Below are 26,141 nucleotides of genomic sequence, written 5' to 3' on the forward strand. Positions count from 1 at the left end.
TATTTTCTTCTAGTACTTTTATGGTTTCATTGAGCACATTTGGTCCATTTGTAATTTATCCTTGTGTTCACGCCACCTTTCTATTCTTAACTAAAACATAGTCCTCTTCTACTGGGGAAGGTGGTTGTATCAGTCAGGATAGACAGTTATACCCAGTAACAAGCAACTCTTAAATCGTAGTGGCTTTTAACAAGAAAGATTTATTTCAAGTTCATGCTTCATGTCCACCATAGTCTGGCATAAGCTCTGCTCCACATCAGCTTTACTCCAGGACTCAGGTTGATGGATCACCCTCTGTCTAGGACACCACCCGTCTTGCACAGAAGAGAGAACAAGACCGAGCACACACTGCCTCTTACAGCTTCCTCTCAAGTGACACGTTCCTTCCACTTGCATTTCCCTGGCTAAAGCAAGCCACACAGCCAACCCTGATGCCAATGGCTTAGGGAAGTATAATCCTCCACTGAGGAGGGACAACAAATAATTGAGAAACACATTCAGTCTTTCATAATTGTCCTTCCTGTTAATGTGCAGCCCTGGGAAAGGACACACATGGAGCCTGAAGCTGGCTGGGACCGCATCTTACCAGCGAGGTCAGGAACATCATCGCTGGCCTGTGGTTATGCACACCAGGGGCAGACGGGCCTCACACCCCACCTTCCTCCCCCAGGTCTCATAGCCTGCTCAGAGCAGAGGGCTCGTGTGTCGTCTGGAGCAGCAGAGTATAGAAAGGAAGGAGCAGTGGGCCTCACCTGGGATGAGTTGAATTGTGTCTCCTTAAACATATGTTGCAGTATGAACCCCACCTCCGTACCTGAGAATGGTACCTTATTTGGAGCCAGGGTCTTCACAGAGGTAATAGAGTTAAAATGAGGTTATTAGATGAGTCCTAATCCAGTATGACTGATACCCTTACAAAAGGGGAAACTGGGATACAGACATGTCAGAGGGAAGATGGTAGGAATACACAGGAAAAAGACAGGCACCCACAAGCCACAGGGGGAGGCATGGAACAGATCCTTCCTTCACAGGCCTCAAAAGGAACCCACTCTGCCAACACCTTGATTTCACACTTCTAGCCTCCAGAACCCTGAGAAAGTAAATGCCTGCTGCTTAAGTCCCCCAGTTTATGGTCCTTTGTTATGACATCCCTCGCAAATGAATACAGGGAACATCTCCAGTCACTTGGTAGGGGCTGCCTGGATGCTGTTTTGAAAGGGTTTCTGGTGCCACATCAGGCCAGCAGGAGAGAAACCCATGATCAACTAGCAGCGTCTTCCACGAACGTGGGGTGGGAAGCAGCGTTGAGTTTGAAGTCCACTGGCCCAGGAATGTACCCAGGCTGCTGCATATTGTGACTCTGTGATGACTGCAGGGTCCATCTAAACTTGTAAACTGGTGAACTGACGGGCAGGGCTGCCAGGAACCCATGGCTGAGGATGAGGCAGATGCCAGCATGGCCGGTGATGAGGCAGCCAGCCCTTCCCTGCTGAGAGAGCACTAACAGCCAGCAAGAGGGAGTCAGAGCTTCAAACGAAATGAAAGCTCCTTAATATTCAACTAGACGTCAGCGTTCCTGTCAATTAGCCTTTTTGAAGTCTGCTATATTAAGACCACAAGGTCTGCTCTTCCCAGCTCTGCTGAGTATCGTGAAATCTCTTCGCCTCTAGCAGAGCATCGTATGATTCCACAGTCCTGCTAACAACAAGGTTTTTCTCCGAGCAGGTTTTCGAGTCGACCAGTGTGTAAGAGAAAGCCTGAAATATTGACGAAAAAGTTCAGAGGTGTGGGTGTAGCTGATTCCGGCAGGTATTTCCTTCCTGAAGGCAGACTCAGCAACAAGAGCAACAACAACAAAAACCCTTTTTAAAAATTTTAAATTCTGTGTGTGTGTGTGTGTGCGTGTGTGTGTGCGCGTGTGTAACACGTCGTGGTCTTCTGGGGGCTCCGTGGAACACCACTGCAGTGTAGAAGCCAGCGCTTTGGCTGGCTTTGAGGGTGGCTTAGCAGGTCCCCAGCACCAGTGATAATGGTGAGAAGTCTTCGGAAGTGACCTCAGAGGCAGTGACCACCAGAGAGCAAGCAGAATGAGAGGAAAGAACAGTGTAGCTACTGCTTATGTAACAAACCACCCCAGAAATAGCGGCTTAGAACAACAAGCATTTTGTTTGTTCCTTACGTGGGTCAGCAATTTGGGCGGGGCTCAGCTGGGCGATTCTCGTCACCCGAGGTCATTCACGGGCTGTGGTCAGGAGGCTGGGCGATGTCGGGCTCTCGGCTGGGAGGGCTCGTCTCTGTGCCAGAGGCTTTATCACGAGGTGGTGGAAGAGCCTTCGGCAGCCAGAGAGGCAATCCCGAACGCCGCGCGCTTACCTTTCGGGCCTCTGCCCGCATCACACTTGTTAACATCCCAGTGTCCAGCCCAGAGTCAGGGCGGGAAGGGACTGCACTGAGGCTTAGATCCAAGAAGGCATGATTCCTTGGGGGCCCTCGTGGAAGACTCTTCCACAGTTGGCTTTTCTGAGAACGTTTGTAACTCGTCCTGAGACTCTCAAAGGTAAAGCTTGCAGACTGCCGGAGGTTCCGCCTTTAGATGCAAGGCTTGGGAGCTGATGCAAGCTTTGTTATGGTCACTCTCATTGTTCCTTTCATACACACGTGCAAGTAGGCCTGGGAAAACTCAAATGATTGACCTTGAACAGACTCCCTTAATCCCTGACACTCGGGTTCCCATTGGTAAATCTCACCCCATAGGGGTGTGGTCAGGATCACGTGATCTCACAGCCTTTTGTGAAAAGTGCAAAGCCCCACATGTATGTGGCTGCTCTTCTAACAACCAGGATAGGAGACTGTGAAGGAACTTTAAGCTGGTGCCCAGGGAAGTGTAAAGATATTCAATGAGAGAATAGAGCCCCAGGTGACTGGGCTGCTTGAATTAAAAAAAAAGGTTTTTAATTCATGAAAAGACCTTTCAGTTCTAGATACTTTAAGTTCATCTTGATTTTGTCTCTCTCTCTCTCTTTCTCTCCCAAGATCGACAAGGGGAAAACAGATTTCGCATTTGTTTCACACACCTGCTTTACCTTTTGTCCTAACTCTAAACTGTTCTTCCATCTCAAATGCAATGTGTTCTCTCCTGCTTCTAACAGCGTCGATCCAGCTCACCAGGCACCTCTTCCAGAAAGTGTCTGATGGATCACACCCCAAGCTGACCCCTGCTCACCCATCCATCAAATATTACCATGACCTGTGTATGTGTCAGACATGGTGCTAGGACCCTTGACACAAAGATGAATGAGGCATCACTTTTATCCTCCAGGAGTTCACAGACTAGCGATGAGACAGACGAACAAACAGGAAATGGTACTCCCATTGTGTGCTGAGAAAGAAAATCGTGAATTTATTCCACAAACATGTCACACTCCTGACTCTGTGTGTGCCTTATGCTGGTGTGAAATACAAACATGAACAAGATGCCGTTTCTGTTTTTAAGGAGTGTGTAGTGAAAGAGTCAGAGAGATCAGTAGTCGTAATTTAGGAACACAGTGGGGAGGGTACAGCTCAGGGCTTAGCAGACACGAGGTCCTCGGTTCAGTCTCTGGTACCTCCATTGAAAACAATAACAACGACAAACAAATGAATGAATAAGTAAACCTAATTACCTCCCCTCTAAAAAAAAATAACTTAGGAATGCAGAAGTAGGCATGAGGGTCATGTGGGAGCCCAGAGTATGGCACCGGTCAGCTTGAAGTGTCGGGGACAGTTTCCCATAGAGTTGATCACAAACAAGGGAAAGGCAGGAGCTGGACTCCAGGCAGACAGAGCAACAGGTACAAAGGCGGCTTGGGAGAGTGCGGCGTTCTGGGGGAACCCGCAGCGGCTCCGCACACCTAGGACGCAGAGTGAGAAGCAGGGCTGTGAGAGCAAAATCTGGAGGGGTCGGCAGAGGTCAGACCAAAGGTTCGGGGGAACCACCAACCATTTTACCCCAGGAAGTGATCTGATCAGACTGGCATTTTAGGAAAATCACTCTAGCAAAATGTAGGTAGACTGGCACTTACAGGGGCAGACTGAGGGCAGGACAGTGAAATAGGAGACTGTTTAATATTCCCCTCAAATGGGAAATGAGGAGGGTGGAATTACTGTTAGGGGTAGAGAGAGGGGGATGGATTTGGAAGGCATAAAGGGGTATTCTGAGCTGAAATGTGTCCTCCCCTGAAAAAAAATTTGTATGTCGAAGTCCTAACCCCCAGTATCTCAAAATGTGACTGTATTTGATGTTAGGGTCTTTAAAGAGGCCATTAGGGTGGACTCAATCCTGTGTGGCTGCTGCGTAAGATGTGGGCACAGAGACATACAGAAAGGAGATCGTGTGAAGACACAGGGCAAAGGCGGCCGTCTACAAGCCAAGGAGAGAGGCCTCAGAAGAACCTCACCCTCCTGACACCACAATCTTGGACTTCAGCCTCCAGAACTGCGAGAAAATAAGTTCTCTTGTGTCAACCACCCAGGCCGTGGTGCTCCATTGTGGCGACCAGAGCAAACTGATACAAGCAGGACAAATCAGGAGACTTGGGGTGCACGGGGGTATAGGGGCTAGGGGGAGAGCCAGGAGAGGGCGACTTCCAGGGTTCTGATTTGAGCAATCTGCCGTTTCCAAGGGGTGTACGCAGGAGGGGCAGCGGGCTTAGAGACGAGGGTGCATTCCAGCGTGGACATGTTCGATTTTGTGGTCCCTGCAGGACAGAGGGTGAGATTCCACGAAGCAGCTGGATGTGTGGGGCCAGAGCTCACTCAGGGAGCGTGGGCTGGGGGTGCAGATATCCCCATCTGCAGAGGGGCCGGTTGAAACAGGAGTGGACAAGGTCTCCCAGGGGACACATGCAAAGAAAGTGTCAAGGGAGGCTCCCAAATCCTGGAGAGATAAATGTTTCAAATTCTCTCTCTCTCCACACACACCTTTATATTCTTCTTCTTCTTCTTCTTTTTTTTTTTTTTCAGTATTGGCCTGTTGCTTTGCCATGATTTTCCTGTTATTTCATGTGCATCACTCTTTGGGTTTTGGTGTCAGAACCAGACGACGTCTGCTTGCTTCTGCAGAGGCAGCAGGATGCTGTGAGCTCTACCTCCCTGCCAGGTGGTGCTCACCCCGCTCTCCTGACAGGAGCTGCTTGTTGGTCACTTTACCTCTCAGTGCATCAGCTTGGTTTCTCCTCCAGGCCATCCTTAGCCCACCCTGTACTGCTGATGGATGGCTGGAGGAGACAGACTCAATGGCCCTGCTCTGAGGTGTCTGAGGTAAGGCTGCTCTCTTTAAGGCTTATTAAGGAGCTGGGCAGAAACCTTGCACCTTGAGGGTGGATCAGATGTATAGAGATGATTAAAGTCACTGCTCCCACTTCCTTCAGCCTCCCCAGGCCTGGGGAGGGATCCAGTTAGCGTGGGCACCTCCTGAGTCCCAGGTGTCACTCCTTTACTTACTCTGAGGGAAGGAAAATTATGTGGACCCCCTCAGGCACTTCGCGCTCTAACTCAGTAAAAGATGCCTTGAAGAAAAGTAAAGCAATTTCCCCAAAGTCACATGAACTTTAATTACGAACTCAGGATTTGGAGCTGGCTCTGGTTGACTCTAAAGCTCTTCCCACTGTGAAATGACCCTCTCCTCTGCCGTCTTCTCCCCGCCACCCGGTTCTCCCTTCCTTCCTTGGCTGTACTCCGTGCTTATTCCAGCAGCGCGTGCGCCAGCACAGGACTCATTCTGCTGAAGTCCTGGGGCATCTCTGCCCCGAAATAAACACAGTCTGTCAGCCAGCAGCTCGTGAACCAGTCAGCCAGTCAGTGGGTGTGTACCATCCAGGATGCCCCCCGGGGGGTGGAGGGATGGAGGAAACAATACGAGAGAGCGAGCTTTACATCATAGACTTCCTGTGCCGCTGGAAATCTGAGTGCTGGGTGTTCTAACCCGTCACCCCACAGCAGTAGCTTCTATGTAATGCACATTCCGTGTCGTTCTGGTCTCAGATGAGTTGGGAGGTGGGCAGAGTGGGCCCTCTCACCCATTCACTGAAATGAAGCCAGCAGAGACCTGCCCGTCCAGCTGGGCAGGCCCCGGGGCCCGACGCAGGCTGTCTTGAGTGACAGACTCAGCAGTCTTGTCATTTCAGCTCACAGCCTTTCTGAGGTTACTCAGCAAGAGCGTCCTCCGCGAGAGACCCCCCCTGTGACGAGCCAGCCTCTGTCAGAGCATCAGCTGCCACAGGAAGTCCTCCCAGCCTCCCCGTTCAGTGGGGATGAGCTCTCCCGCCCCAGTGCTCCCTTTCGCAGTCAGGAGGAGACGTGTGTGAACACAAGCCCTGGAACCGGGGGCCTGGGAAGGAGGTCGAGTCTTGGCAAGGCATCTCCGCGTGCCTGGCGTCCCTGGCTGGGAAGGGCGGCCTCTGTGCCTGCAGGGACTTCTGCACAGCAGCGCCGTTTCCTCATACCTGAGCTATCCACAGCTGCACCAGCCACTCCCGGGAGCCCACTATTTAAGGCCAGCGCACCCGCGCTGGCTGTGAGTCACGGCTCCAGGAGGGCAGCGGCAGCACCACTCACCCCCGCATCCAGCGCGCTGCGGGAAGGGTCCCTTCCCCTCGCCATGGCTTCCCCGGGGCAGTTCATCTTCTGGAGGTAGTGTGCTCGTCTCTGTCCTCACAGGGGAAGGGAACAGGGGTGAGGTCTTTTGTGGGGTGCTGAGGACTGCTGGGCTGTCCCACCTGCACCCTTACCTGATCTAGCATTGGGCTGGTGGGAACCTGGCCAGACCAGAGTCTAACCGGACTCAGCTTAACATCACTCCCCAGCCACCTGAGGCCCCTGGTCAGGGCGAGGTCGGTGTTCTGCCCTAGAGGGCTGGCACCTGCCAGGGCAGCTCTGCACCAAGGAGCGTGTGTGCCAGGCTGAGATGTCAAGGCTCTTGTCGGGGCATCGAGCCGGGTGGCACAGGGCTGGCTGCTTGGTGGCTGGAAGGGAATCAGTGACTGATGATGGGTGGAATGTAGGGGGACCCTCTGTCCAGCCTCCAGGATGAAGGAGGCAAGCATGCTCTGTGGGTGTGACGTCTCAGCACTGCTGAGTAATTCACACCGACACCCCTCCTCCACCCTGGCTCCAGGGTGGGGTCCCTAGTTTTGCTGGGGGCTCTTTGGAGAGGAGATCCCTATTGCTGCTGCCGAGAAAACAGACCTTTGTGGAAGGCCAGAGTCAGCCCACCCCGGGGCCTGGGATGGGGGTGGGGAGGACGTACAGAAACAGCAGGAGACGAGGAGTGAGGGGACCATGTAACTGTGGTTGCACAAGTCCATCAGTAGAGCTGAGAGGATGGAGGAGGAGGATCTGTGGGGTGAGCCGAACCCCCCAGATGAAGAAAGCCCTCTCTCTTACCTTTCTCTCCTCCCATGTAGTGACCTCCAGTTGCCTCTTTATCCCTCAGGCTGTCACTAACCTTTCTGGAAGGAGAGAGATGGAAAGTGAAGGAAGGGTTTTCCTGAAATGGTTGGTGATTCAATGTGGGTCACAACTCAGGATGGTGTTTAGGGAGACTGGTGTCTCTGGGGGTTCTTTGTGTCTTTTCCAGTGAGAGGGAAAGAAGGGAGGAGGAAGAGAAACCTCAGATTAACAGTGGCATTTTGGCAGGGAGTGGGCATAGCTCAGTGATAGAGTGTGTGCTTAGCATGCGTGAGGTCCTGGGTTCAAACCCCAGCACCTCCATACACAAAAAGTTTTTTTAAAAACAGTGGTTTCTAAAGAGACTGAAAGGACGTTACTTCCCAGAGGCAGCCTAGAAAGTTCTCTTCCTTAGAACAAAGTGTCAGCTCCCTCACTTGTGTCCATCTAGAGCCTGCAGCAGAGTCGGGGGGACTCTGGGTGATGCCCAGGTTCCCGGGCAGCATCCCCATCCTGCTCCCCACAAGGACACTCTGCTCCTGTCCATCCACACTTGTCTGCCCTGCAAGGATGTCCCAGGAAGTACCCGCGTCAGAGGAGCTCTCGCTTTGCCAGCTCCTTCTGTCTCCACGCCCTGGGCTAGGTGTCTTACAGAAGCCTCCTTTAATCCTCACCACAGCCTGTGAGCGTTCATTATCCCCTCTGGGAAGTTAAGTCATGTGCTCACGGCCCCACACACAGCCTGGAAAAGGGCAGGGCAGTGTTGAAATCCACCCTACCTAATTCTGAAACCCAAGCTCTCTCCGGGGTGCCGCGCTTCCCCCAACTCCCTGCCCGTCCCAGCCCCTCCGCCCCTCATTCCTTGGTTCCGTGGATGTGAAACACGCCTCACGCAACAAGTGGCTCTGTTGTTCCAAAGAAGGATGGAATGACAAGACTGGGCTTTCTAATAATACATTGCAACCAGCCTGACTGGTTTTGCGGGAGGGTTAGCAGGAGGTGGGTGTTCAAAATGCGGACCCCCCACCCTCTAGAGACCCAGTGGCCTCCACAGAGGCTCCTCTTGTTGGCTCCGGCATGCCTCTGGAGCTGTTCATCCTCTGCAGTTGCAGAAACAGTGACGAGCTAGCAAGATCGGTGCAAGGAGACCGCCCGGGAGGAGGGTCGATGCGCAGGCTCGGTGGGAAGCAGGGTCGGAGGGCTGTTCCAGGGGAGCAGGTGGAGCCCCCTGGGGGAAGCCGGTGTCCATTCTCAGCCCTAACAAGGCTTCTTTCTTCACCATCATTTCCTTAATTGGTAATAATATCGTTTATTGAGTTGATCATGACCGTTGGTGGCGTGAGAGAGTTCATGGGAGGATCTGCAGTCCTCTGCCGATCCTGTGGATTATTTTCTTTAATATTTACCAGAGAGCTTCCTACCTGCAAATCTCATGCTTGGAATGCATGCCACTCGGGGATGGAATGCTGGTGCGCAGGTCCTACCCGGCCTGACCTCCATGGTACATTTAGAAGCTGTGTGGTCAGAACTCTCTTCCCTTTTTCCCTTTGTGGCTGTCAAAGAGAGCAGCCTTCACCAGTGGAGCAGTTTTTTTTTTTAATTAAAGTATAGTTGATGTACAATATTATATAAGTGACAGGTGCACAATATAGTGATTCACAATTTTTAAAAGTTATACTCTGTTTACAGTTATTATAAAATATTTGCTATATTCTCCATGTTGTATAATGTATCCTTCTACCTAATTTTTTACATAATAGTTTGTACCTCTTACTTCCCTAATCCTACATTGCCCTCCCCTCTTCCCCCTCCCCGCTGGTAATCACTGTTTCGTTTTCTGTATTTATGAGTCTGCTTCTTTTTTGTAATATTCACTAGTTTGTTATATATTTTTTTAGATTTCATATGTATATGATACCATACAGTATTTGTCTTTCTCTGTCTGACTTATTTCACTTAGCATAATGCCCTCCAAATCCATCCAAGTTGCTGCAAATGGCAAAACGTCATTCTTTTTTATGGCTGAGTAGTATTCCATTGTGTATATGTGTGTGTGTGTGTGTATATATATATATATATATATATATATATACCACCTCTTCTTTATCCACTCATCTGTTGATGGATACTTAGGTTGTTTCCATATCTTGGCTATTGTAAATAGTGCTGCTATGAACATTGGGGTGCATGTATCTTTTCAAATTAGTGTTTTTGATTTTTCTGATATATACCCAGGAGTGGGATTGCTAGGTTATATGGTAGTTCTATTTTTGGTTTTTTGAGAAACCTCCATGCTGTTTTTCACAGGGGCTACACCAATTTACATTCCCATCAACAATGTACAAGTGTTCCCTTTTCTCCGCATCCTCACCAACCTTTGTTATTTGTGTTCTTTTTAATTATAGCCATTCTGACAGGTGTGAGGTGATATCTCTTTGTGGTTTTGATTTGCATTTTCCTGATGATTAGTGATGCTGAGCATCTTTTCATGTGCCTGTTGGCCATCTGCATTTCCTCTTTAGAAAAATGTCTGTCTAGTTCTTCTGCCCATTTTTAAGTCAAGTTGTTTGTTTTTTTGACATTGAGATGTATGAGCTGTTTATATTTGTTGGATATTAACCCCTTATCGGTCATATCATTTGCAAATATTTTCTCCCATTCAGTAGGTTGTCTTTTCATTTCGTTGATGGTTTCCTCTGCAGTGCAAAAGCTTTAAAGTTTAATTAGGTCCCATTTGTTTATTTTTGCTTTTAATTTCTTTCCTTTAGGAGACAGATCTAAAAAAATATTGCTGCAATTTATGTCAAAGAGTGTTCTGCCAGTTCCACTAGGAGTTTTACAGTATCCGGTCTTACATTGAGGTCTTTAATCCATTTTGAGTTTATTTCTGTAGATGATGTTAGAGAATGTTCTAATTTCATCCTTTTACATATGGCCAGTTTTCCCACATGACTTGTTGAAGAGACTGTCTTTTCTCCATTATATATTCTTGCTTCTTTTGTCTTAGATTAATTGACCAGAAGTGTGACCTGTGGAACATTTGAGTGCCTGCTAGGGGTCCATGGATGAAAAAGCCGTGATCCCTGCTCTGAAGGGGTTACGTTCTGGTCAACAACATTAACTGAGCACCTACTGTGTGCTAGGCACTGTACAAAGGGAACTAAAATATTGATAAGATTATAAGCTAATGGGGAAGAAAGACTCCCAAACTGACAATCCCAACCTGCTGTTCGTAAGTCATGAGACAATAGGGCAGAATGCAGCAGAAACATGTCCCTACCCTGAGGCTCTGGGGAAGGTATTCTGAGCCAGGTGATAGCTGGGCTCAGTCTTGAAGGACAAATTAGCATGATCCAGGTGAGGAAGGATGGGAAGAACCCTCTAGGCAGAGGGGGTGGGACAGGACAGGATGGGGTGTTGGAAAGCTACAAGCGACTCTGTATCATCCTCAGGGCATGACGTTGGAGGCAGGGGTGCTGAGAAGAGGCTGGAGAGACTGCGCCAGGCCATGTGGGCTTCCCTAGCAGATGCCAAGCCAGGAATTTGGTGTGGGCGATGAGGAGTCATCGAAGGTCACAAACAGGGGGACCTTGGTGGTTTTCATCTCAGGCAGGTTATTCTAGAGGCAGCGTGGAGGGTGGAGACAAGGACGGCGAACCCAGAGACCAGGAGAATAGGCAGGGAAACAGGTGCACAAGGAATGATAAGGACCCGAAGTAGAGAATGACAGCAGGGACACAGAGAAGGCAAATTCAAGAAATGTTTAGGACTTAAAATTGGTGATATTTGGCCAATGACTTTAGGGGACAGTAGGGCAGTACAGGATAGGAACGGGTGAGGCAAAGGGTGGAGCCCGGAATGACCCCCATGTTCCTGGATTGGATACAGTGAGTTGGGGGAGAGGGAGGAGAGGTGAGAGTTAGTAAACTTTGGTATCTGTTGAATTTGAGGCTCCCCTGGGAACTTTAAGTGGAGATGCTCAGTGGACAGCAGAAGCCTTCAGGCTGGAACTGACGTGGTCAGGGCTAGAGATGTCACTGTAAGAGTCACAAGCAGGAGGCAGGGGACAGTCACCTGGGAAGCCTTCTAAGAGCACACAGAAGGAGAAGAGCAGGGACTGGGGATGGGAGGCAGAAGAAAGCAACATTTAAGGATGGGCCGAGGAAGAGGAGTCAGAGAAAGAGCTGGGAGCAAATGATGGAGAGGTGGGACAAGACTGGGATGGAGGAGGATCATGCATGGGTCAACAGAACAGAGTTTCATGGAGCACCCAAGGCTGGTAGGAGCATCATACAGGCCTAGTGCTGATGGGTTGGAGGGATCCAAACCAGACAAGAACATGGGCTATGCAGGATTTAAGCAGAACTCATGTGGCTTTTCCCAGAAGGTGAGGAGGACGTGCTGCCAAGTAGCTCCCGAACCCAAGTGCAGCCAGGAAGGGGCAAGAATCCTGAGTCAAGGCTCATAGGTGTGTTGAGCATTAAGTCAACAGAGAACATCAAAGAGCTGTCGCATCTGGTACCTCTCCTTCTAGACAGCAGGGACGCCAGCTAAAGCAGAAGTGAGGCCCAGCTGGCACCAGTTCAAATTGTTACTCTGCTCTCCTTCCTTTCCTCCCCACATGCCTGTCCCTTCTTGTTTCTTCCCTCCTTCCCTTCCTCCCTCCCTCCCTTCCTTCCTTCTCCCTGGAGTCTTCATCCATCCCCGGGCTCTTCTATCTGAAGAGAGCTCTTCGGAACATTTAGGATTTGGGGAAATCACCAGTCACAATGAGATTGATGAAACATGTCAAAGGAAGGAAGCTACGGCCTAGAGAAGGAGCAGAAATCTTTCTACCAGAGGAAGGTGGAATAGAGAATGAGGGAGACCAGAACAAGGGATACTCTGGGAACCTTGCTCCAGAATCTTGGTATTCCATTGCCCCCAAGTTTTTTAGCTGATGGCTGGCTCAGACATACCAGACTTTGATGGCCAGACGAACGGTGGTTGGCAACAGAATGAAAGTTTGCCTAGTAAGCAAGTCTTACCCAAGGCTTGGCCTAGGGAGGACCTCAGCACAGGCCATGTTGACGCTTGACACCCCACTGAGATAGGAAAAGTGGGCCCGAATTTCAGACTCTCTGAGCCTATGAAACCCGAGACCTCAGGGCCTTCAGAGCTCATCCTCATGAACAGGACAGGGAGCTGGAAAAGGAGATGAACTGCACATTGGAAGAAAGACTTAAACAGGTGGCACCTGTGTTTCTGCCCACATCCAGGGTGGGTTGTTCTCTGACGATGGTGCTCTAGCCCCATCTTCACCTGTTGCAATGCGACCCATCTCTTTCAACATTCAGCTCAAGTGCCACTTCCATTCTGAAGTCTTTCTGGGTCTTTCTAGTTGCAGTTAGTGGCTCCTGTTATGTTTGTGGTTGGCCACGTTGATGAATACCTGCTTCCGGTGCCCGTCTGTTTTCCTCAGCAGGAATGGCTCCTTAAGGACCTGGCCTTTGTCTTGTCCCTTGGTGTAGGGAGGCAGTGTAGCTCCATGGCTACACATCAAGGCTCTGGAATTAGACTGCCTGGGTTCAAATCCTTGTGCCACCTTGAACTCTGTGAGCCTCAATTCACCTACCTATGAAATGGGCTGATAATAGAACCTAACTCCTAGAGTTGTATGAATGACATGTGATATTCATAATTATGTGCCTGGCAATCCTAAGAGCTATTGCTAGGATCTTTGTAAATGCTTCTACAATGGCTGACACATGGCTGTGAAATACACATTCTAATGAGGGTAGTCTTAGATAAATTGCCACTGGGGTCTCTTAATGACAGTAACAACACCCTGGAAAATATTCATAGAATTTTTCAGCTTCTTGTTTTGAAAAAGAAAAATCAAGTCTGCCCCCCTTTTTGTTGTCTGTGAGTCTGAGACACAATCCTTCTGTAAACCTGAGGATGATGAGCGTTTAGAATAAATGTCTGACTCTGCCAGGATCAAGCATGAATGTGGGTGAGGTGAGTCTGGGAGTCCAAGCTCAGAGTCTAAATCTTCTGAACGAGGCACTGCTGATGTCAAGAGCTACAGCCTTCAGGGGCAGCTGGGGCTACAGAGCTATGACCAAGCACTGGGTAGTGGTTAACTACTAAACCACCCCACACTCCTGCTAATTATCTCCATTTCATAGATGCAAATGTTGAGGCAACTCAACCTGCTCAGTGTCTCCTGGGCAGCCAAGGGCAGGAACCAACAAGTTCCCACTAGACCTCGGTGCTGACTTTTATTAGAAAATTATCTTTCTAATCAGCTCTGCCTCATCTCCTGCCACTTAAAGCGGAACCCAGCTCATCACTGGCAAAACTCACTTCCTCAGGGACCAATGACTGTTAGGGCAGAAGAGTCCTTAGCTGGAAAACTACTCAGCCATAAAAAAAGAATAAAATAATGCCATTTGCAGCAACATGGGTGGATCTAGAGATTGTCATACTAAGAGAAGTAAGCCAGAAAGAAAAAGAGAAATATCATATGATATCACTCATATGTGGAATCTTAAAAAAAAGAAGGACACAAATGAACTTATTTACAAAACAGAAACAGATTCACAGACATAGAGAACAAACTTAGGGTTACCAGGAGGGAAAAGTGGTGGGAGGGGATACATTGGGAGTTCAAGATTTGTAGATAGTAACTACTATATATAAAATAAACAATAAGTTTCTTCTGTATAGCATAGGGAACTATATTCAATATCTTGTAGTAACTTATCATGAAAAAGAATATGAAAATGTATGTATGTATGTATGTACATGTATGACTAAAACATTATGTTGTACGCCAGAAATTGATACCACATTGTAAACTGACTAGACTTCAATTAAAAAAGAAAAAAGAAGGTCTCTTAGCCAGCCGAGGAGGGCGCTGTCCCCAGAACAGCCGGGCACCTGTGGATTATCAGCCCCCGCGTGTGTTGTTTCAGGTGGTTGCTCTAGATGAGTGAGTGCAGGAATGAGAAGTGACTGAAATTCAGTGAAAATTACATCCTTTCAGAGCTTGAAAATTCAGAAAGTCGCTACCCCTCCTCATTTTATTGATGGGATAATAAGAATAAATTGTGCAACTTGCCTAAGGGTCATGCAGTTTAAAAATGGGGTAGAACAAGGCTCTTTCAATGATTTGATATCGCCCGGTGACCCTAGCTAAAAAACTGTGGTGGACCCCAGCTGACCACAGTTTACCTAGACATCAAGGATCCTAAATCTGAGACCAGAGCTTCAACCATCTTTACCCTGGACAAATGAAGAAGTGGAAACAACGTCGGTGTGGGAGTTAGTCTGACCTGTGTTCAGATTCCAGCTCTCTCTGCTTCCTAGCTGGGTGACCTCAAGTAAGTGCCTTAACCTCTCTGTGTTCTCATTTCCTCAGTAAGTTGGAGTTAATAGTAGTACCAATCTCGTAGTTGTTGTGAAGACTAAATGAGTTAATACATGTAAAGAGTTTGGGACATTGTGCTGTACACCAGAAACCGACACATTGTCATTGACTACACTTCAAGTTTTTAAAAAGGGAGCTCAGAGCAGCACCTTGCCACAGTTAGCACCGTGTGTGTTAGCTACTCTCACTCAGCCCCTCCCGTGGTTTTTACACAATAACAAAGCCTCAGAGGGAGGGAGAGGAATGACAAGCCCAAAAGTAGCAGCTGGGCTTAGAGGAACTCTGCGTCCAAATTCTTCTGGGATTTCAGTGGACTCGAGATAGCTTCCCTAGTCCTAGTTTCTGTGAGATACAGGAACGCGCTGGGCCGCCTGGGGTGATAGCACTCCCTCCATAGGCCGTGTGGTCTCCTGAGGGCGGCAGCCGCAGCACCTGGGCCTGTCAGAAGTGCCAGTTCTCACCCCCTGCTCAGACCTACAGAATCCCACACTGGGGGTGGGGCCGGGCAACCTGCGCTTTAACAAGCCCTCCAGGTGAGGCTGTTAGCCTTCTCTCTGGGCTCCTGGACTCCTCCCCACAAGCACGAGGGCTGAATCCAGGTGGAGATAAATTTCACCCGGGACCACCCATCACTCCTCATTTCTCCTTAAGACGCGTTCTAAAGAGGAGGCAGACGGGCCTTGGCGAAAACAAAGGGGGAAAAACCATGGCGTTTCTGCAGGTAAGAAACCCAGGTTATATTTCTCTTTAGGTTAGCTTTCCACAGTCCCAAACCGTCTGCCTGGAATGTTTCAGATTTACCGTCTCGTCACTTCCAAATGTATTCCTACGACTCCCAGCAGAGCAGTAATGGGAGAAAAGGCCGACAGTTTCCCCTCTTTCTTTCTCTGCAGATTTGGAATGAAAAATTTCATAAAATAAAAGGCATAAAGGATTTGAGAGGTACGGAGAGCATCCATAAAATGTTGGGGCACTGGATTGTCTATTTTAGCTTTCTGTCTTGGCTCTTCACGGCGTCCTCCTCCCTCTTCTCCCCAAAAAGCCATTTCACCCCTCTCTTCTCTCTTCAGGCCTCCTGCAAGCCTCCTCCGCTCCAACCTCCTACCCCGGTCTCAGATGATTGTCTTGCTTTATCCTTCACTGAGAAAACAGGAGCCAGCAGAGCGGTACTTTTCCACACGTACCTGCCGTATCATCTGTGCACTTTTTCACTGCCTCCTTTCATGGAACCAGAGAACTAGCCCAGCTGCTTTCAAAGAGCAAACCCTCTGCACCCTGAATCCACCTCATCCCTCCCGCTTCAGCCAGCATCCTCCCCTCTCTGCTCCCCCAGTATCCCTGCAGCATGCAACCCGAGCGTCAGTGTTTTCCATCTTTAAAGGCGAGCCCCCTCTCAGCCCCCTGACCTCTACAGCTCCCGCCACGCCTCTCTTTTCCCTTCTTGGCAAACTTGCTGAAAGCCGCCAGGAATTAGTGGTCTTATGACTTGCTGGTGTTGTAGAGGGAACGTGAGGTGGCGGCATCCGGTGCAGACGGGAGCCAGGCGGCCTGGGTACAAGCCCAGCTCTGCCCCTTTCACACAGGTGCGTTGGCAGGTTGTTTAACCTCTCTGTGCCCGAGTTCCTCATCTGTAAAATGGGCGTGACATTAGAGTCTAATTGGAAGATTGTGAGAAGAATGTGGGTTAATTCATATAAAGCACTTAGCAGACACGTATTGTAAACCATGTATTCTATTATTACTCTCTCCGCAACTTACTCCAGTGAGGTTTTGTCCCCACTCCACTGAGATATAGCTGTTGTCCACGTCTCTAATGACCTCCATGTCGCCAAACGTAACCTCGACTTCTCTGAGCTGATCTTGTCTTCATAACAGCGTTCAACACAAATGTCCTACTACCTCCTTTCTCGAAGTGTTTTAAATTTTTCTTATTTTTTATTGAAGTACAGTCAGTTAACCATGTTTCAATCTCTGGTGTACAGCCTAATGCTGCAGTCATACATACACATACATATATACCTTTTCATATTCTTTTTTATTATGGATTACTACAAGATATTGAATATAGTTTGAAGAAATTTGTCTTTTTTATTGGAGCATAGTCAGTTACAATGTGTCAGTCTCTGGTGAATAGCATAATGTTCCAGTCATGCATATATTCCTTTTCATATTCTTTTGTACTACTGTCTCCCCCTTGTAACACCTCTTTGGTTTCCATGACCATGCACTCTCCTGAATCCTGCACCCCTACCCCGACAATGACACTGGTCCTGTCTCCTGGGGATGGCCTGGCCTCTGCTTCTCTCTGCCTGCTTGGGTGCTAGCCACCCTCCTCTACTGCCCCACACAACTCAAAACCAGGTTCTGCCCCCGGGGAACCTGCCTCTGTTATGAGGAGAGGACATAGTCTTTCACTCATTTCCTATATTTGATGATTGACTGTATCCTTTGCTAAAAAGCCTCACGGTCCAGGAGCAGAATATAACAGTAGAGGAACAATATAGTGGCTGGTATAAGCTTCAGGGTCAGGATACAGTCCTGTAAGGCGTGGGAAGGTGCGTCATGTACTAGCCAGCTCTGCGTGAAAAGGAGCTTCTTCCAGACCCCAGAAGAGCTCCAGCTATAAGCCCTGAAGCCTGGGGTAAGCTTTCCAGACAGGTCCTGGTGGGAAGTCCTGCGGCAGGGTAGACAGAGATGAGGAGTTACTCCAGTCGAGAAGAAGCTGACCTGTCCTGATCTGTCCAGGGAAACTGCTTCCCATTCTCTTCCTCTGTCTTCCCTTTTTGGAAGAGATTCCAAGTCTTGGTGACTCTCTGCAGCCAAGAGAAGAAACCAGAGTTGATGGGAGAGTCATGCTGTCATTCTGGTGGCCTTAGGTCAGGGGGTCTTTGTCTAAAGACCTTAATACAGCGTCATGACAATTCAGAGAAGCCGCCCAAGTTCCAAGCCCCTGCTGCAGTCACCTCTGCGTTGGCCCCGCTCTGCGGCCTTCCCTATAGAGGGCTCTGTCTCCTGGCACTTACTCATGCCAGCTCTTTCAGGACACATGCAGGGAATGTTGGGGACGGGCTTTGCAGATCGCTGCTCACCCAGAGCCTAGGAACGAGGCTGATTTGGGAGTGAGACAGGGAGAGGATGCAGGACTCTCGAATGTCCCCCGACCAAGCCCCGGGGAGGGGAAGGGGGTGCTGCCCTGGGAGTCTCTCCTGCAGGCCAGGCTCCACCTGAAGGCCTGAACAGAGGAATTCTTGGCAACAACATCCTCACCCTCTACCAACAGACTGCCGAGGGGCTGTTGGGGCAACATCCTATGCAAGACCAGGAGGACATTTTTCCCATGGACACAGCTTTATACATGAGGGCCGGATTCCCAAGGTAGCCCACAAAAGTCTACGCACTCCATCCTGTAGCTGTGATTGTACGCTCATGGTAGGAGTGTTTTCTGCTATTTTCCTTTCCCATTACAAATGGACAGTATTTCTGAAATACTGGGATTCAATAGGGTTTTGAGGCCTTGCTGAGAAAGCTAATCGTCATTTATACAGAGTGTTGCTATAGGATCCTGTTCAAAATTTCAAAAAGAAAAAAACAACCTTAAACGCAGACTTTAGCAAGTGGCTGTTGGGTGCTGGGAATGCCTGTAGGTTCAGGGATCTGTTTGGATGGGCTGGTCCCTCATCTGATTGCGGAGACAGAGGGGCCAGGAAGGGTAAAGGTTTGACTCCTCCCAGCTCAGTGAGGGGCCAGAGGGACAGAATTTACCAAAGTCCTGGCTCAAAGATCATCTTCTCTTTCATACTACCTTCCCCTCTGGAAAAATGGGGGAGGGGGATGGGGGAGTGCATTAGGACTTTCCCAAAAGACATTCTGGTATGAATTCAAAGCCTAAGGAGTAACCGGTATTTTTTTTTCCACTGCAAGATAGTATAATAACAGCATTTAAGGAAATTTTGAAAAGAGCAGACAAAAAGTCATTCATGGTTCTATCACTGTAAATGACTATATTTTCTTTTCTGTTTTTGCCCTTTTTAAGCCCAGCTGTAAATCATTTTACATGGATATTAATAGAGTACCCTTTCATATTCTACTCCTTCCATTGTGCTTTTGTGTACTAAAATTAAATATTTTAAAGCACTTTTGCAGCTAAAAAAAAAATCTTGGCAGCTTAACATAGCAGCAGTTGTAACTCTGGGCATTTCTGTACTTTTACTGGGTTGGGAAATGCCATATGGGGCCACCCTTCCTGGAAACTCACCCCCAAGGCCTGGCAGGATTCCCCCATCTACCTGCCTCTCATTCTGCTCAATCTGTTATCCTGTTGCTTCTGAGCATCAGAGGTCCAAGCAACATACATTACTCAAGCACCTAACACGTTTTGTATTTAAGTACTTAGGACAGCGGTTCCCAAAGTGAGTTCTGAGGACATCAGTACTGCAGAATTTTCCCCAGAAGAGTTCTGTAGTCAAGCAAGTTTGGAAGTGCTGAATATTGTTAGGCTGGACTACATGAAATTGCCAACATTCAATTGTTTTCGGCCTACAGAATGGTAATTTCAATTGGTTCAGCCTAACACATACTCTTCTGGGACATTCACTATGCATATTAGCATGTTAAAACTTTTGAAAAGTACTATAGTTAAAGAAATCTGTTTGATGTGATTGAGTTAATGTAATCCTTTTTTAAAAATAATACTTATTAATAGCCATCAGGATGCACTTTGGGAAACTAGGGCTGGAGTAATCACGAAAGAACAGAAGTCATGGACAGAAAAGAAGCGCATGAACACAGGAGCCCAGAGCAGCAGGGACGGCTGAGCAAATGCTCGGGAGGGAAAGAGCAGGTGGGTATTTTCCTTCCCAGGACTGCCCACCCACCTTTAATATCCAAAGCCATCATGTTTTCCTGCCCATCCCCTTCTACAGTGACTCTTGACCAACCTCTGCTTTTCTCTCCCTCGTAAACATGTAGGGAGGATTCGTGCAGTGGCAGCCTTGGCTCGCCCCATATTCCTCAAATGACAGACACTAAGTAAACATGGGTATTATTTTGACTGCTCTCTCATTATACTTATTAATTAGTCCATCTTTTCAGGGTGTTATTATCATCCCAGTTCATAGGTGTGCATCTAATTTGCTTACGACTACAAGGTGAGCTAAGCTAGTCTGAACTCAGGGAGGAGACTCTGCCCTGCTGGGGTGCCTCTGGGAGTGCCCCGCACATGCTCCAGAGAGAACGTGGGCATGTAGCCAGCTCTGAATATTGTTTTCCAGGCACCAGAGCCAAGTGTCCAAGACAGAGAATTGTTGGACGGGGAGATTCCGGTAGCGTACAGGGAGACAGTGGCTTGGCTGGGGCTGAATCCTCAATGCTTCCCCCACATCCCCCACCACGGAATTCTTCCCACAAGAGAGCCTTTAACAGGGTTGTCCATCATTCACACGCTGCATGGTGGACATCAGTGTGGCTGGGCTTCTGTGGTGTGACTAGGCATTTTAACCTCACACGGGCCCTCTGGTCATCTAGCAGGTGTTAGTGTGGGCAGGAATTATCTGATACTCCAGGGAAGCATAAGATGAGAATTGAAAGGTAGGGCGTTGCCTCCCCGTGAGAGCACAGAGTTCATTTAATGTTGTTTATTGTTGCATGGTGGGATTTAAGCGACATTAAATGGGACCCTGATGGTTTTGTGCCCTGCAGCGGAAGGCACTAGCCAGAGTTAGCGTGCTTACAGAAGACATTTTTGACTTCTCGGGGGCATTGCTACCAACATGCAATTACCAGGAAAAGTAAGAACAAGCCTGTTTGATTTCTCATGATGTGCATGGAAATAAAGCCTTTGACTTAGGCTCGCTGAAAGAGCGAACGTGGATGAGCTTTGAACAGACCACGTCATCTTTCAGACCCTCACGTCTCACTTGTCCACTATCCGTAAAAATCAAATAATCTTCATGATATCTGCTGGGAACTCTGAGGGCAGTAGGAAAGGGAAGGGCGTGGACACAGCTATTTTTCTTTGGCTACGCGGTGCATGGGAAAAGGACAGAATCTGGAACCAGAGGGGCCTGATTTGACTTTCCTTTCCAAATTTATCCTGTGTGATCCTATGCAAGTCACAGTTTTTCTTGTTAAGTAAGGGTAGGAAACAGACCTCCCAGAACTGCCTTGAGGATCAAAGGTGATAGAGTACAAAAGATGATCATGACAATGACGTTGAAGGCAACACACAGCTCTCCTGCATTATCTGACACATATCTTTCATTGAGAAGCTGCCTTGCCCATTAGAGGAAGATAACTTTTTTTTCATTTTTCAGTTTTATTAGGTAGAACTGATACAATTCGACTGCACATATATCAATATATTGCATGTAAATACATATATAAAATATACTGTTCATTTTTTTAGTTTACATATATGTACTGATCATTGTTTCTAAGAAGAGTTTAGAGCTTTAGCTTTTTAAACTTACATAGTTATCAAAGGAATAAAGCCAATCACAAAATAAGAATGAGCAGAATGCTCATGTGCTTACACATATTCAAGAAATCAATCACCTAAGTTATAATTAATAAGTAGTTCATTTTTGTGTCCTTTTTTTTTAGATTCCACATATAAGTGATATATGGCATTTTTCTCTTTCCAGCCCACTTCAGTTAGAATGATGATCTCCAGGTCCATGCATGTTGCTGCAAATGGCATTATTTTATTCTTTTTTATGGCTGAGTAGTATTCCATTGTATATATGTACCACATCTTTATCCAGTCATCTGTTGATGGACATTTGGGTTGTTTCCATGTCTTGACTATTATAAATAGTGCTGCCATGAACATTGGGGTGCATGTGTCTTTTTGAATTATATTTTTCTCAGGTATATACCCAGGAGTGGGATTGCTGGATCATATGCTAAGTCTATTTTTAGTTTTTTAAGGAACCTCTATATTGTCCTCCATAGTGGCTGCACCAATCTATACTCCCACCAAAAGTGCAGGAGGGTTCCTTTTTATCCACACCCTCTCCAGCATTTATTGTTTGTGGACTTTTGAATGATGGCCATTCTGTCCGCTGTGGTTTCCTTAGCTGTGCAAAAGATTTTAAGTTTAATTAGATCTCATTTGTTTATTTTTGCTTTTATTTCCATTACTCCAAGAGCTGGTTCAAAAAATATATTGCTGTGATTTATGCCCAAGAGTGTTCTTCCTATGTTTTGGAGGAAGATAACTTTTACAAAGTACCAAGACCCATACATATACTCTTGACTTTTAAATAGGCAGAATATTAAAAGCAATGGTCCTATATGTCCCATTGTTCATTTCTCTTTGGGTTCAGCTTCCAGAAAGTCTGTCTTTATCAGGGATGTAGCCTAACATTTTAGATCTCTTGGCCAACAATTTATGTCAGTTCTGGGGTTGGCCCTCCTGTGGGTTCACCACACAGTCCCACAACCTCAGAAGCATGGCCTCCAATGTTAGGTTGTCCCATGTGTCCTTACTCTTCTACAAGTTCTGCATACATCGTTGATTAATTTAACACATTTTTATTGATCATCTACTTTGGACCTGGCACCATAGCTCCTAGGGTCATGGTCATGTACACGGTATAGAGGCTACCATCATTTAGAGTACAGACTAGAAAGGGAGACAGGTAGGTAAACACACAGTTACAGCACTGGATGCTCAGGGCCACCACAGGCCAGTTTCAGAATGATTTGGAATCAACTTCTGATCCACTTGTGGGAGTAGTGATTGTGGAGGGTGGTTAGAAAGACTTCCTGAAGGAGGAAGTGGCTCTCAATCTTGAGTGGGACTTAGCCAAGCAAAGAGGAGTGGGAAGAACCTCCAGGCGAAGGGCAAGACCTATGAGGTGGGGTGGGAACGGGAAGAGGAAGGCAGCATGGTAACTGGAGAGATGAGCATGAGCTGGATTTAATCTTCTCAACAACCAAATAAGGTGGACTTTATCCTCCCACTTTGCAGCTGGGTAAATCAAGGCTTAGAGAGAGATGAGAAAAGCGAAGGGGAATGTTTGGGAGAATGACTGAAGATGGGAAAAGCCAGCAAATGAAATCAAATCACTTCTGAGAATGATTTTCAAATAAGCAAGGAGAGGTGATGAGGTCAGGAAGCTACTGGTTAATGGCCAGACTCCACTGGGCCCATGATGTCTTCCCTAATTCTTTTCTCCTGGGGAACATCAATCTCACTGCTTATCCATGATCACATTGAATACAGTGTATGCAAAGGGAGTGACAAATAGATCTACTTGCCTCCAAAGTCTCTACCCTTTCCTAGTCTAGAAAAAAAATAATTTTATCTCATTTTTAATACTAAGATTGAGGGTGTGGAGCCACTGGGGAAGTCGGGGTGGCTAGGCTGGTGCAAGGCAGGTCTTAGGAGGCAAATCCCCTTACGTTTAAGGTCATGGTAGCTGCCCTTTACCAAGAGCCCAGGAGCCCAGCTTCCCAAGAGTCTCAGTGATGAAACCCCAAATGCTATGTTCCACAGCTTTTCTGTGAAAGCCTTTAGACGTAAAACTCTAAAGTGTTAGGAATATTGGTATGAGAAAGCAGTGTGTGTTTTTTTTTAATTGAAATGTATTTGATTTACAACAGTGTGTTCCTGGTGTACAGCATAGTGATTCAGTTATATATTTTCATATTCTTTTTCATTATAGATGACTACAGGATACTGAATACAGTTCCCTGTGCTACACAGTAGGACCTTGTTGTTTATCTATTTTATATATAATAGTTTGTATCTGCTAATCCCAAACTCCTAATTTATTCCTCCCCCCAACAGAAAGCAATGTTTTGATCCTACAAAGCTGTCAAGATCCTGGCTCTTTTGAAATCCCAGAAGGATTTTTTTTTTCCCTTAAAAAGATCCCCCAAAACTTCTGTGATTAAACTGTAGGAAAAAAACTAAAGCTCTGAAAGCTTTGAACATGACCAAAACTTTGAAAAAAAAATCTAGCTGTTTTCTCATATTCTAGGTTGACATTTCTCATAGATAAAGTACTAGATCAATGAAATGCTTGACTTTAATAGATTCAGCAAAAAGTCATTATCTTTTCACTAACAGTGACCCCAGCATGTTCCATCTATTCTGGTAAGGGTGTTACCTGAATGTCAGTGCTTATTTTCTGAGGCAGAAAGTGTGGGGCCTACAAGAGAATCTTAAATATGTGTAGGGGGTTCTGCTGGCTTCCCGGTTTTCTACCCTTCAGGCAAATAAAATTGTAAAAAAGTGAGGCGTAATATGGCTTTCATTAGCAATTCCCAAAAGATGTCAAAGGAAGTATTCAGTTTATCTGAAAATTCTGGGGCTCCTGGTGCTGTTCACCTGGGCTCCCAAACTGAGGTTCTTCTCTGATAATGAACAGACTATGGGTTTATGAAGAACATGTTAACCTAAAGGAAGAGAAACAAGTTATGGATAATTTCAAGCACACATTCATAGGGTCCTGGCTCTTCCCGTGGGAGCTCTACTGAGAGTACAAACCACTGACCCAGGAAGCTGTTGCTAAGTTAACAGCCCCATGAGAGATCCTGATAGAAAGATTTCTATTCGCTGACCATCTGAAAGAGAGGTCACACCTATAAATAGAGCGATATTTTCCTTATTTGTTTTACAAACGTTAATATAGGGTTAGTGGGGAAATTTTGGATAGTACAGGAAATCGCAAAAGAAACATAAAATATCAAAGTCTGTATCATCTCTAACCCAGAGATAACCACCATTATGTTGCAGAAAAATGCGTTACAGCTCAGTGTTACAGCTCAGTTGCGACAGCAGCCCAGATCCGGGCGAGAGACCAGACAGCACTTGGAGAGTTGGAGAACTCAGGTTTATTCCACCAGAAGAGTTAACACTCCAAGCTCTAGACCCTGTCTGTAGGTTTACACCGGCTTTTATAGGCTGCCAGTTTACACTTTGCAACATCATATGCAAATGAGGTATAACGAAAGTTGACTAATTAGGAACAAGCTTTGTAGAAATGGACCAATCAGGAGGGAGAGAAATAACCAATCAGGAGTGAAGAAAATAACCAATCAGAAGTGAACTCAGGGAACCAATAGAATTTTAGGGATAAGTAAGCCAGTTCAGAGGCAAAAAGTGAGATAGAGCCTTTGGGCCAGGGAACTGGATTGTGCTGGCAGGAGAGTAGCGGTCCTGCCTGTCTTTTTATGGGGCCTCCCACCTCAATTAATGTGCCCTTCCAGTCTTTTTTCTCTCTCTTTAGATTTAATAAATGGTAGCACACAGTACATATTATTTTAGAAACCACTTTCTACTGATCAGTTTTGTGAACACTTCTCATATAAATAAACATTTCTTCTATGACATGATTCTTTACAACTGTATAGTATGCCTCTAGAAAGGAACCTTAATTTACTCAGTCAGTTCCTGATCCTTGGCCATGTAGGTGCTTCCAATTATTTGCCCACAACTACTGTGGTAATTTTAATCAGCACTATAGTTAACATCCTTGGAAATGCATCCTGTTGGTTCTTTAGAATGAATTCTTAGAAGCAGAATTACTGGATCAAAACTCACTAGGCACATCAAACCTTCTGTTACATGTGGCCAAATTGTCCTCCTATCTGACCCTAAATTTCACTCCAGCTCACACTCCTACCAACCATCTAGATCCCCAAAATAATTTCTGTGTAAGTCTTTTTCCAGGACCAGCACTAACCCCTGCCAACGTTTTGAAAAAGAAAATGGCAAATTTTGTATCTAATGATTCCACTTTTTCCAAGGTTTTGAGACTTTCTTTCTCATGTCTTAGCCATCTCCTTCTTCATTTACCACCCAATCCTCCTCTCAGTAAAGTAACAAATAGACTCATTTACACCCAGGTGTCAATGACTAATGAGATAAAATATTATACATTTTTATCACAAACAGAACCAAATAAATTTCTTTTTTGTATGTGTATATATTTATTGAAGTATAGTCAGTTTACAATGTGTCAATTTATGATGTACAGCATAATACTTCCATCATACATGAACATATGTGTATTCATTTTCATAGTTTTTTTATGTCATAAGATATTGAATATAATTTCCCTGTGCTATACAGTATGAACTTGTTTATCTATTTTATATACATTAGTACCTGAAAACTCACAATTTATTCCTTCCCACCCCCTCCCCTCCAGTAACCGTTAAGTTTGTTTTCTATGTCTGTGAGTCTGTTTCTGTTTTGTAAATAAGTTTGTCTTTTTTTTAGATTCCACATATGAGTGATATCATATGGTATTTTTCTTTCTTTTTCTGGCTTACTCCACTCAGAATTAGA

General features: G+C 46.6%; 1 protein-coding gene across 1 annotated transcript in view; it reads left to right on the forward strand.

The window, feature by feature from the left end:
- The first annotated feature begins 6,512 nt into the window (after positions 1-6,512).
- The window catches only part of VTCN1 (V-set domain containing T cell activation inhibitor 1), a 67,725-nt gene continuing 48,096 nt past the window's right edge, over positions 6,513-26,141 (forward strand). The window contains exon 1 of the mRNA XM_015247478.3: positions 6,513-6,669. Coding sequence (XP_015102964.2) covers positions 6,638-6,669 — 32 coding nt within the window. The 5' untranslated portion in view covers positions 6,513-6,637. The remainder of the gene's footprint in view (positions 6,670-26,141) is intronic.

The sequence above is a fragment of the Vicugna pacos genome, chromosome 9, assembly GCF_048564905.1.
Source record: "Vicugna pacos chromosome 9, VicPac4, whole genome shotgun sequence".
Lineage (NCBI taxonomy): Eukaryota > Metazoa > Chordata > Mammalia > Artiodactyla > Camelidae > Vicugna > Vicugna pacos.